Genomic DNA, 13,665 nt, shown 5'->3' with positions numbered 1-13,665 from the left:
GCAGTGCTAATCCAGTTCCCGCATCTGCGGTTACCTGACCATCCGTGTAATCATCAATAAACATTTATTCTTTACATTGGTCTCCTGGGTGTGTTCTGCTCGTGGACTAATCAGTTGCTAAAACCATGACACCAACAAAGTATCATCTCACATCACTTGTAAGATGATATTTTGATGTGAACTGACACTTTATAAATAAAGTGAAGTTCATTTGAAACTGAGTTTAATGCTGATTCTGCTGTTTTTCTCCAGCTTAGAAGTAAAGAATGTATTTAAAAAGAAATATATCTATGTTTGTACGTACAGAGCTTTGTTGGAGGCTTTGACCACTGGCAGCAGCCTCAGAAGAGCCTCCTCTGAAGCAGAGTATTTCTTCAGGTCAAACACATCCAGATCTTTTCCTGATGACAGTAAGATGAAGACCAGAGCTGACCACTGAGCAGGAGACAGATTATCTGTGGAGTGACTTCCTGAACTCAGGGACTGTTGGATCTCCTCCACCAGAGAACGATCATTCAGTTCATTCAGACAGTGGAACAGATTAATGCTTCTCTCTGCAGACAGATTCTCACTGATCTTCTTCTTGATGTAATCGACTGTTTTCTGATTGGTCTGTGAGCTACTTCCTGTCTGTGTCAGCAGGTCTTGTAGGAGCTTCTGATTGGTCTGCAGTGAAAGACCCAGGAGGAAGCGGAGGAACAGGTCCAGGTGTCCATTTGGACTCTCTAAGGCCTTGTTCACAGCACTCTGGTAGAAGAGAGTCTCTTTTAGTGTTTTAGACTTCTGAGACTTTGATTGTTCTCCCATCAGGTTGACTCCAGAGCTGATGAAGGTCAGATGGACATGAAGAGCAGCCAGAAACTCCTGAACACTCAGATGGATGAAGCAGAACACCTTCTTCTGCTTCAGTCCTCTCTCCTCTTTAAAGATCTGTGTGAACACTCCTGAGTACACTGAGGCTGCTGAGATATCGATGCCACACTCTGTCAGATCTGATTTATAGAAGATCAGGTTTCCTTTCTGCAGCTGCTCAAAAGCCAGTTTTCCCAGAGACTCCATCATCTTCCTGCTCTCTGGACTCCAGTGTGGATCTGTCTCAGCTCCTCCATCATACTTGTCTGTCTTTACTTCGGCCTGAACCACCAGGAAGTGGATGTACATCTCAGTCAGGGTGTTGGGCAGCTCTCCTCCCTCTCTGGTTTCCAACACATCCTCCAGAACTGTAGCAGTGATCCAGCAGAAGACTGGGATGTGGCACATGATGTGGAGGCTTCGGGATGTCTTCATGTGGGAGATGATCCTGCTGGCCTGCTCCTCATCTCTGAATCTCTTCCTGAAGTACTCCTCCTTCTGTGGGTCAGTGAACCCTCTGACCTCTGTCACCATGTCAACACAGCTAGAAGGGATCTGATTGGCTGCTGCAGGTCGTGTGGTTATCCAGAGGCGAGCAGAGGGAAGCAGGTTCCCCCTGATGAGGTTTGTCAGCAGCACATCCACTGAGGTGGACTTTCCTGGGTCAGTTAGGATTGTAGTTTTCTTGAAGTCCAGAGGAGGTCGACACTCATCCAGACCGTCAAAGATGAACAAAACCTGGAACTCTTCAAAGCTGCAGATTCCTGCTTCTTTAGCTTCATTAAATAATTCATGAACAAGTTCCACCAAGCTGAACTTTTCCTCTTTCAGCAGATTCAGTTGTCTGAAAGTGAATGGAAACATGAGCTGGATGTCCTGGTTGGCTTTGCCTTCAGCCCAGTCCAGAGTGAACTTCTGTGTTAAGACTGTTTTCCCAATGCCAGCCACTCCCTTTGTCATCACTGTTCTGATTGGTTCATCTCTTCCAGGTGGGACTTTAAAGATGTCTTCATGTCTGATGGTTGTTTCTGCTCTGCCTGCTTTCCTGGATGCTGCTTCAATCTGTCTGACCTCATGTTCATCATTGACCTCTCCGGTCCCTCCCTCTGTGATGTAGAGCTCTGTGTAGATCTTATTCAGAAGGGTTGGCTTTCCTGCTTTAGCAATCCCCTCAAACACACACTGGAACTTTTTCGTCAAGTTACACTTGAGTTTGGGCTGACACCTGTGAAGAAGCTCTGAATGACAAAATGGGAGATAAGAAGATTTCCTGTTACTGACCAGCGTATGGAGCATAAACAAGTAAAAGAAGTGCCTTTAAAGCTAAATTTACCTCAATCTCTGATGAGAATATAGGCTATTATTGCAAATGAAAGACATAATTTCGATATCAATTCATTCACTCAGTGTAGATGGGGAGGATCACATGTCTGCAAACCCTATACAAAAACAACTTGTAACAGTTTGGTGTAAAACATTTGGAGTTGTAAGTCACACACCCAACTCAAAGCTCTTAGTAAGCAAGTCACAAGTCAAGGCCTTTCCTCAGAAAAAACGGAACACAAGTTTTTGAAACTAGTAACCATAAGTGAACAACACAAACCAAGAAAAACAAGAAGATAATCCCACTAAAAACACTCCAAGTGAAAAAAAATAAATACATCAAACAATTTTGAGCAACTTGAGAAGATCCTCGACACCGAACTTTACTGCAAACCCTACATTCACCTGCTGCTGCACAGGTGGAGCTTCCTTCTGAAACACACATCCAAACGCATCTTGAAATCACAGATTCCTTGCTACAAACACATTAGCAACCATAACCCTGTTCAAAGCCCTCAGAAAACAGGCTACTACAGACTTTTCCTCAGATAAACCAAAAGATAAACCCTCAGAAAATACCACTGAGGAGCATCTCCCAAACACGTCTTTCTCCCACTTCTACCGAGGTTAAAGATGGACTCCACTGTATCATGCCACACAGATGCAGCTACTACACAAACTAATGTGGAACTGAACTGGTGTTGGTTCAAGTCTGTAAAAATGACACTGCTCCCCTACAATGATTCTCTCAGACCTCATGTGACAATCCCACCAATCTAATCCATTAATTTCATTGACTTGCGTTGTGTAATGATGGTTTGTCGCTGTGCGGGAAAAGTGCATGTCAAAGCAAAAATGGAGGACAAGCTGGTTGTGTGGGTGAATTATTCACAATGATCCCTCCTGCACCCACAGAATCACTGTCAGTGCAGCAGTGCATTGCCACATAGATGGCAGGCACGGACTGAGCGGTCTGGCATTCGGGCACATGCCCGAAGGGCCGCGGCCCTGACAATACCCATCGTGGCCCCGCAGTCACGGTCGGTCATCACGCTCCCTTGTCATCCTAAAAAGTTCCTTCTTACTGACCTTTCAATGGCACCTTTTCGCTATTTATACCAATGAAATCGCTATACATTACACACTGACGGTGGGACCTTGATGATGTGTTTTATTATGGTTCATTTACATTACATTAGTTTATTTTATCTGAATATATCTTCGTACGATGTAAAAATGTTTAAAATGAAAGAAATGTATATTTATCTATATTTTGTATGTGTTTGAGACAACTGGAGTAAAGCACTGCCTTGTGGGAATTTCATTTACCCGGCTCCCGCCAAAAAAAAATAGAACGTAGAAGATTCAACATTCTGTAGCTTGTTGGTCAAAGTAAGAGATAAACGTGGACGGTAGATGTCCTGGATGGATTACTTACAACAATTTAAAAAAATGAATCGAGGACCAGGAGGAGGTATTGGCAAATGCTGGGTCTACAGGGCTGCTTGTGGGTGCAAAATGCCAGGGCCGTTTTTTTTACCCCAGTCCGTCACTGATAGATGGGAACAGGACTCTCATGAGTGCACTTGGTTGTGGTGTGTTCTGAGTTCTAGGCGGGGCGGAGCAGGCATCCAGGAAGTCCAGGCGGAGTCTGGCCTGATCCTGTCTGCCCACCTGTTGTCCATCTGCCGCCATTACTGGTTGGCGTTTTAAGGATCAGCAGGAGTTCCAGTCTCTGCCAGATTGTTTCACAGTTACCTGTGGTAATCCTGGCTGATTTTGAGTTCTTGGCACGCTGAGTATTACTCAAGATTACTAACCTACCTTTGTATTTTCCAGTTTTTTCTCCTTGAGGTGTTCCCCTTGCTTTGTGGACCTCCAGTCTTTTGCTGCTGCTGCTGCTGCTGCTGCCTGCCTGCCAGCCATGCCACTATCCCTGATCAGTCACACCACAGCCTTGGACTACCCCACCCCACGGTTCACTCTAAGCCACTACATTCTAAATTTTGATTTCCACGGAACCCCTGAATTGCCTTTGTTGACACTCTGCTTCTCCCCAGTGAGTACCTGAACTGGAAACAACCTCTTTGGACACACTCGCCAGTCACTACTATTAATAAACTGTTTTTTGATCTTCCCACTCAGTCTCGATCTGCATTTGGGTTCTTTTGTGTGTACTGCCCTTTTCGGGTGTGACAAGGACAGATTAACCCTACTTATTGACTATATAAAGCCTACAATACTAAAACTAATAGCTTCCTCCCTGCCAACAACAAAATATGTCTGTACTTTGTGACCAGTGTGCTGAACTAAGGCTAAGCACATGTCACACTTGGTCTTAAAGGGCCTTAAGGGATGTCAGCTCTTTAAGAGTTTCAATTATTAGTCCAAAAGACTAATCTTGTCAGTACAACTGAATATAAAAATATAAGCCCTTATAACAGAAATATGTGGCCTTACCTTTTTGTGCTGATGGGCCAGACAACAAACCCAGCTCAGAGGAAAGTGTACGATCAAATTTTTGAAGATGTTCCATCATCTTCCTGCCGGCTTCCTCTCCTTTTCTTCTTACATCATCGATGAGTCTTCGTGCCTTATCTGCTCTGTTCTGGTTCTCCTCAATTATTGCTTCTTTCTCCAAATCACTGAAGACACCATCTGCTAAGAGGGCATCAAGCAGCTGCTTGAGGATTTCTGCTGGCACCCTCTTCACAAACTCCGCTCGTATTCTGTTGAGTTCGCTCTCTGCAAGGTGTCATAGACATGAACACGAATCTCACTCAAACTTTGGTCTTTTCAGTAAATGTTCTTGAAATGTAAAAATAATACGTCGGAATCATGATTAGTTCAGGGGTTCATGTACATTTTGAAAGCTGACACAATAAAGTGCTGGATAATATGAAGCGGGAGCCCATAGAGACAGTCAGTGATGAATGATGTCATGAACATAGCTTTCATTGTGCTTTTGTTGATCATATGGCTGTGAGGCTCAGGGAAGAGGAGCTCGCTTTGTGTGGAAGATTTCCCAAAAAGTGTTTCTTCCTAATATCACACACCCAAACCAAATGAGAAAATGGGACCAGGGAGTTAAACAATATTTTAATGACATAAAAGGTTGAAAGTCAAGGTATTCCAAAAATTGGGGTATATCACAAGAAGAGTGCTTGTGATTTTATGAACCTTCCAGGCTGTCAGAGTCATTGCTGTTGTCCCTGTTTCAGAACAAAGATAACTTGATCAGAAATGATTTGTTCTATATTTAACCAGATGGTTTTTGATGGGTGGATCTGTTTGAAGATAAATTAAAGCTAATGCTAAAAAAGTAGTGATGAAAATCTGAAGCATTTTCAAAATAAACACAATTAGAAATAAAACATTTTTAGACTTTAGTTGCCAATACCAAAATGAAAACTTGTATAATTTGTGCAAAGTTTACAGTATATCTATATAAATATCTATTTATATCTATATATAAAAACTTCCTGCTTCTGAAGAGTGTAGACGTGTCTCTGCTTCCTCCTGCTGCTTAATGCTTTATCAGAATCAGAATCAGAGAATCAGAAAAAACTTTATTTATCCCCGAAGGGCATAAATAAATTTACTTTTAAATCATTCTACTTCTTTCCACAAGTCTTGGGTCTAATTTTATTCTTTTTCTTTTAATTGTATATTTGTAAACGGTATTAGCCCAGCTGAGTGAAGCTGACACCCCACCCACGTGAAAAATTCAAGCAAATAGATTGATCGGTTAGTGCTCCGTTTGTGCTGGTTTGTGCCGTTAAAATTTTCGTTTGTGCTGCTTTGGTTTCTGAGATATTAAAGATTATTTTTTAGGTCATCCAAAGGTCACCATCCCCCCATCTTGCTCCAAAACAAACCAGAGTGGTTTACTTTTTTAGTGCTCCGTTTGTGCAGGTTTGTACCGTTAAAACTGGCGTTTGTGCTGCTTTCGTCTCCGAGTTACGTTTTACTTTCAGTTGATCACATGATTTCACTATATTGATCAGGAGGCAATGAATTTCATCTGCTGCAGGTTGTAGTCATTCTGTTTTGTTCCAGTAAGTTCTTTTCGCCAATTTAGTCAGTGGGAAGTTGTCGGATATGTTGCTAACGCAGGAGAGAACAGAAGGTAAGTTTGTTTTTTAAAATCTCTTTCTACAAATAACAGTGACATTAGCTTGATAATGAAGATATATGTATTTTACGGTGTCAGTATTTTTTTATTTAGTTTATTGATGGTTGGCAAGGAAATTGGTGCATTACCGTCACCGAATGTCACTCAAGGGTTATATGTGTTCATTCTGTTCTCTCCTGCGTTAGCAACATATCCGACAACTTCCCACTGACTAAATTGGCGAAAAGAACTTACTGGAACAAAACAGAATGACTACAACCTGCAGCAGATGAAATTCATTGCCTCCTGATCAATATAGTGAAATCATGTGATCAACTGAAAGTAAAACGTAACTCGGAGACGAAAGCAGCACAAACGCCAGTTTTAACGGCACAAACCAGCACAAACGGAGCACTAAAAAAGTAGACCACTCTGGTTTGTTTTGGAGCAAGATGGGGGGGATGGTGACGTCATCGGCCGAAATTATAATTCATAATATCTCAGAGACGAAAGCAGCACAAACGCCAGTTTTAACGGCACAAACGGAGCACTAAAAAAGTAGACCACCATTTGCTTGAATTTTTCACGTGGGTGGGGTGTCAGCTTCACTCAGCTTATTAGCCCTCTTGTTTACATAGAGAATCGGACAGAACATTGGGCCTCATGCAAGAAGCGTTCGTACGCACAGATTTGTTCTTAAATCGTCCGTACGAGTGATTTAAGAGAATTTGCGCATTCACCAATCTTTTCGTATTTTACGTTTTCTTTCAGGTACGAACAGAATTTACGAGTGATCCAGAGCTGTCGTAGGAGTTTCGTAAAATAGTCCGCTGTTATTCCAATCAAGTTTGCTTGACTAATGGATTGTATTTTTAATTACTTTGAAGAAAACATAAATAAATATACATTATACCCCATAATGATACTGACATTATTCTGTTTGACTTAAATTGTGCACTAATTGAAGGTTAATTTGACTCTGTATATAACAAGGTCAATGGGAAGCGTAACCAGCGGCTGTCTTGCTACTTTTGGATGCCTTAGTGCGTCAGGCTCTTGGAAGAGACCGTGTGGAGACAGACGAATGGCTGACATCGCGATTAAGATTCCCAAAGACTGTGCTGCTACAAATATGCAGCTTGCTAGAGACACAACTCCAGAGAAAAACACGCCGATCAAACCCAATTCCACCACACATCCAGGTCCTCAGCACCCTTGGATTTTTGGCCACGGGAACCTTTCAGAGGGAGATTGGAGACAGATTGGATGTGTCCCAGTCCTCTGTGAGCCGTGCGCTCCCCTTGGTCATCAAAACTCTCATCAGTTTATCACCCATGGTACATCAAATTCCCATACACCGCTGTCCAACAAGTACAAATTAAGAGGGACTTTAATCCCGTGGCTGGACTGCCAAACATAATCGGAGACTGCACACATATACGCATCAAAGCACCCGTGCTGTCGTGGAGCGCACTGAGCTGAAGGCCAGGTGGGTGTGTCTCGATATCTCGTTCATGGCAATATTGCCTAGGCTCTGGAATTACCTTCCCTGGCACATTCGATCTGCAGGATCTTTTGAGGCTTTTAAATCCTCCTAAAAAACCCACTTTTTCTCCCTGGCTTTTAATCATATTTAAGTAGACTCTTGGCTGATAACCTTGATTTGTTTCATATCTTTATTTTATTTATTTTAATGTATTTTATTTGAACTTATTTTATTCTATTTTATTGCACTGTGTTTTAGTATCTATTGATTTTAACTGCTTGGAACGGTAGCATTATCTGAGTCACTTTTACCTTTAATGCAGCTTTTATCATGTACAGCACTTTGGTCAACCTCGGTTGTTTTTTTAAATGTGCTCTATAAATAAAGTTTGAGTTGAGTTGAGTTGAATGACCAAATCAAAGTTAATTTTAATCTGACGTATACTCTCTTATATGAAGGCTGATGTGTTGGATCAGATATCAGCGGGATAGAACAGGCTTCTATACTTGTTTCTGGTTATTCTGAACAAGACATCACCTAAAAACTCATTCTACATTCTGTTCAATGATGGCATCAAACCGATGGCAGGCTGCAGAGATCTTTAGATTAAAGGAATTTAAATCACATAAGACTGTTGTGAAGCGCTTATCACCATGGTAACTGGTGTTTTTCCTTACATATCAGAGTTGTGACTGACAGGTGAATGTGGGGTGTTGTACCCTGCCTCCTGCCCACTGCTGCAGTTGTATTAAAGGGTTTATAACGTAGTTAAAGAGTCTAACAGTCACTGCTAACTGAAGGCTGAAGGAACCACACAGAAACAACGGGAGCTGTGATTGGTCAGTTTGAGCATCATGTGTCTTACTGGTGTCTCCATGCAGAAACTGTTGGACTCCTACCTGCTGAAGGGGGTGGAGCTGCCTGGGTTGGAGGGTCCTCCACAGGTGTCTCCATCTTTGCTCTAAAAGAGAAAAAGAAGCCGGAAAGTTCTCTATAATGCAACAAAAACTAATAAAACTGATGAAAAGTAAATTACTAAGTACGTAAGAAGAGTGTGTGTGAAGAAGGTTTAAAATATTTCACCATGAAGCTAATCTGAGTAACTTTCAGCTTCAGTTTACTTCAGAGGCTGTCTTTCAAGAGCTGAATGCGGTCCAGACTCTAGTCTTGGCTCGACTGGTGGTTCATATTCAGGTTGAAGTCTGGATGTGACTGCTGGTGCTGGTTCACATACTTTGGGCTCATATTTAGCACAAGCTTCAGGATGTGAGGCAGGTTTAGGTTCAGAGGACGCTTCAGAAGGCCAATAATTAGGTTTGTTTTTAGGAACTGGTTCTTCAGGTTCAGTTACAGGTGTAGTGAACAGCGAGGTGGACGAACAGGAAGGGAAGCGTTTGTGGGTTAGAATATTGAACATTTTTAAAAAGTTAAAAAATTTGCTTTGCCCTGTTCTCATGTTCAGCTCACATTCTGTCTGTCCACACAGAGACAAACACAAGGTGAAGCTCCATGAAGGGATGTGTGGATGTGAACAGTGGATCAGAGGACTCCCTATAGTGGAAAGCTTTACTGGTCCTGCTGATCCCACTGAGAACCAACAGCTCAGTCTGCAGCTGCTTGGAGCTTTCAGCTCACTTTGGTTGGGTCCCAGCAGCTCTCACCAACCCCTTCAGAAAGCTTTCCCTCCCTGCTGAAGTGGCCTGGAGCAAGGCAGCCAGAGCCAGTGTGTGCTAGGATCGGACTGGTTGTACTGGGCAGCTCCCAGTGTGAAGGCCTCAGACGATGACTGTACAACATCATCTGATGATTATTTCCCAAAGACAGGAGACAAACTTTCATTGTAGCTTCCAAAGCTGTGTTTAGTTAACTGGAAGAAGCAGAGTTCCTGTCTGCTTACCAAGTTTCATCTCAGTCTTTCAGGACAAGCTTTTGTTCTGTTGCTCACTAATCTGAACTTATTAAAGCTTGAAGCAGCTAACCAGCACCCTGCTGACTGTTCCTCTGCTGAACCTGGAACACATAACACCTCCATCAGCTCCATGTGGTTCAGACGTTCAGCTTTTTAATTCTGAATAAATCTGTCTGTCCTCCTCCATCCAGCAGCACCGGCCCCCTGAGTGGAAGTTCCTGCCTACACTGTGTTAGAGCCAAAGCACAAAGGCGCCCCCTGCTGGACCAGCTGCTGTCCTATGGACACTCAGAAACACCTCCTCCAACATCATTCTTTCCTCTCTGACTGCTGTGTTGGTGGGAAACGTTCAACACACACCGCTTCACATATGAACATAGAAATGGATGTGAAGCAGAGCTGATCTCACATTAAACACATGTTGGAGGAAAAACTGTTCAAACTGACTCTGTTACAACATTTACACTCAGCTCACCTCTTAAAGGATGGATGTTGGTCTGATTCGAAGTGAAGAGGAAGATCCATTTACATTTGATCTTATTCAGGTGGGTTCCTGTGAATAAAGGAGGTTTGGTGATGTGAGCGCTGAGCTCTGACATGGAGAAAAGTCATGGACAGTTAGAGATGGTCCTCTCACCTCTGAGCTTTGCTCTGGCTCTCATGTTCCCCACACAGAGAGGTTTTAGTGTCCTCACACTGATCCATGCTGCTGAATTCACATCAGCTCACACACACTTTCTACCTTCATCTGCAGAGGAAACACAAATCATTCATCTGCACATCAACTCACATCCTCCTTTCCATCATTTGGGCTGTAAAAAGATCAGCTGCTGTACTTCCATCAGTCCACTACATGGAGGCATGGAGCAGCCACCCAGCACATCATGATGATGACGGACCACTGCGTACATTTACTGACATGAAACAGGAGGGAGATCAACTGATTTAACGTCTGAACCAGAAACTGACTGATATGCTGTTATTAAAAGAACCTTCTACCCTGGGAAGGTTCCATCTTTGTCTGTAGGGTCCATCTTATGTTAAAAAGTACAAATAAAATGTCCCTGATATAAAACTTGAATGAAACATTTTAACTTTTAGTTGAATTCAACAAACAAAAAGAAACAAAGATGAAGGATTGTTACTCACATATAAAGGGAAGGAAAAAGCTGAATAAAACATCACAAACTGATCCATAAAGTAGACAGAACACCTGAATCTACTTCATTTCATCATCAGACAATATTAGTGGATTATATGTTCCATCAGAGCTGCACACAGCTTCATAACTGACTACAGTCAGACACATTTTAACTGTTATTTTATTCTGAAAGGGGACACAGGAAGCAGCAGGAAGCTGCTGTGTCTGACTGTAATGGAGGAGCTGACGCTTTAATTCTATGAAGATCAGTTCTTCAAGTAGAAAACAAACATCATCAGCTGATCATCGTGTTGTTTGATTCCAGTTCATCAATAATCTGAGAATCATGCAGATTTGTCTTAAAACTCAAAAGTGATCAAAGTTTGTCCTGAAATAAGAAGTGAACGTGTTCCCCAAACATTACAGAGCAGAAACAAACAGCTCACAGGTTCCAGGCAAGTTACTTAAGACAAATTTCATACTTACAGTTTGTTCAAACTGTCCAAAATTTTGAAGAAGACTCCGCTCTTCAGTCTGACACAGATGAGCTGTTTCCTGGAATTAGTCAGGAGCTCCACCCCTGGTAGGATGAGCACAGGTAGGGGGAGGGGATCACAATAAGAACAGGTTTTACAGGACGGCTCAGGTGACACAAGACACAAAACACATTGGGCCTCATGCAACAACCGTTCGTACGCACAGATTTGTTCTCAAATTGTGATTGATTTAAGAGAATTTGTGCATTCACCAATCTTTTCGTATTTTACGTTTTCTTTCAGGTACGAACAGAATTTACGAGTGATCCAGAGCTGTCGTAGGAGTTTCGTAAAATAGTCCGCTGTTATTCCAATCAAGTTTGCTTGACTAATGGATTGTATATTTAATTACTTTGAAGCAAACATAAATAAATATATACATTTACCCCATAATGATGCTGAAATGATTCTGTTTGACTTGAATTATGCACTAATTGAAGGTTAATTTGACTGCACAATTAGTATTAAAAACGAGTGTTTACTTCCAGCTTTATAATAATTTATAAAAAGTATTCTATTAAAATAACACCAAGAAAATGGAGCTTTTCCTGATAAGTTCAGGAAACTTTAGTGATATTAAGTAACTTCCAGATCGGTCAACATGTCTTGTACTGAAGTTACTGCATAAAGTCTGATATTATATTCAAAGTTTACTTTCATAAACTAAAAAGAGGTTGAGAAACAGTCAATTCAAAGTCATTATAGATTCACTTGCTGTGTCTTTAAAGTTCACTGCTCATACACAGAAGGTGGCTTGAAGAAATATTTTACTAGAATAAATGATGGACCCTGTAGTGACTGTAATGTACATAATTCACCAACATCTTCAAAAGCAGCAAATTCCATGTTCAATACTTAGTGATGATAAGTGTCACTGTTGGTCTTGGCCCCTTTAAATGGCCGCAATGTTTGATGACGTTTTGTGTTTGGTTTTGTCAGCCATAAAGATATTGGCACATTCGAACTTCCGGGATCAATAACTCTTAAGTGAAACGTTGTTAAAACACAAAACACACATATTTTCAACCATAGTAAGATAGACAACTAGCTACAACCTAACTTTCATCAAAACAAGCCATCCTCGGAGCCACACCAATAACATTGATGTTTACGTGCAGCGGGCTGTGAGAGCAGCGCGCAGGGACCGTCTACAATGTGCAACACCTAAAAGAGACATTACAAAAATATTCAATAACTTCACTATGATAAAGTGCAGTGTCACCAAACTCACTACACACTTCATTGGCCTCCTAAAGATTACACTACAACACTTGGTTTGAAAAAAAAGGCATTTTTCATCATTTCGGGGAATTTTTATTGTGAATATGAATCAATAACTTCAATACTGATCAATAGCTTCACTGTTATAAAGTGCAGACACTCCAAACTCACTACATACATCAGCAGTCTCCTCCTGGGGTCCGTTTCACAAAGCAGGTTCAACAAACTCTGAGTCTATTCCTGAACTCTGAGTTGATCTACTCTGAGATAGAAAACTCAGAGTTTTCGGTTCCAGAAACGCTGATTTGAGTGAGGTTAATCAACTTTTGCCTGTGCGCCACAACTTTAAAAAACAAGCATCAATGGAGCCCTGATTCGAAATATGGTGTGTAAGAAGGTTGTTAGGGAGGAAACCAAAATAATTATAAAATTCAGGAAAGAAGATGAGGGTATTCAACTAAGTCCATTAGTTTTATCAAGGGAACTAAAAAAGAAGTTTGGACAGTTGATTCTGGCTAAGATTCTGAGAGATGGGAATCTGTTGATTTTAGTTGGGAGTGAAGAGCAGAAAAACAAAGTGTTGAGTATTCAGACATTTGCAAAAAAATGGTGAATGAGACTGTTAAAAAGGCCATATACTGCGCTGAAGATTGTGAGCTTGCGCTTACGTCATCACGCTTCGCGGGAAGTTCAGTGTTCACTCGTCTTCAGTGAGGGGCAGTTCAGGTAGAGAGAGCTGCTTCCAGTCTGTGTGCCACGGACATTTGGCTTGATTTTCGCCATGAAGAGACACTTTATTTGCCTTTTAAACTTATTTCTTTTACCTTGTGTGCGTCATTGAAGATCTGTGAGTACTCTTTGTCCCGTTTTAATGTAATTTGGTTTGGTAATTTGGTTCGTTTTGAGAGTGCAATTTCGCCAGCCTTAACAGTAATGTAGAGGAATGCAGAGCCTTGTAACATATTCCTGTGACTTCGTTGTAATCTGTAGTGCCTTATTGTGATGTCAGATGCCTTATTTGTCCTTTGGAATGTGTTAATTGCCGTCTTTTGTGTAGTTAATGTGGTGAATTTAGCGCCTTTG

The 13,665-nt window shown here is 41.6% G+C and overlaps 1 protein-coding gene across 4 annotated transcripts in view; it reads right to left on the bottom strand.

The window, feature by feature from the left end:
• Positions 1-13,665, bottom strand: part of LOC142391904 (NLR family CARD domain-containing protein 3-like) — a 68,455-nt gene that overhangs the window by 32,690 nt on the left and 22,100 nt on the right. For 3 of the 4 annotated variants that reach the window (XM_075478083.1, XM_075478086.1, XM_075478087.1), the window contains exons 2-7: positions 11,312-11,405; positions 10,322-10,432; positions 10,160-10,237; positions 8,675-8,736; positions 4,636-4,920; positions 305-2,090 (exon numbers count right to left, since the gene is read on the bottom strand). In XM_075478083.1, the coding sequence (XP_075334198.1) occupies positions 305-2,090; positions 4,636-4,920; positions 8,675-8,736; positions 10,160-10,209 (2,183 nt within the window). In that variant the 5' untranslated portion in view covers positions 10,210-10,237; positions 10,322-10,432; positions 11,312-11,405. Of the gene's footprint in view, positions 1-304; positions 2,091-4,635; positions 4,921-8,674; positions 8,737-8,858; positions 9,161-10,159; positions 10,238-10,321; positions 10,433-11,311; positions 11,406-13,665 lie in introns of those variants that run through there. The other variant, XM_075478085.1, reaches the window with a different exon arrangement.

The sequence above is a fragment of the Odontesthes bonariensis genome, chromosome 11, assembly GCF_027942865.1.
Source record: "Odontesthes bonariensis isolate fOdoBon6 chromosome 11, fOdoBon6.hap1, whole genome shotgun sequence".
In the NCBI taxonomy this organism is placed as follows: Eukaryota; Metazoa; Chordata; class Actinopteri; order Atheriniformes; family Atherinopsidae; genus Odontesthes; species Odontesthes bonariensis.
Note: the sequence above shows the minus strand (reverse complement) of the source record. Positions and strands in the feature narration are given on the sequence as shown.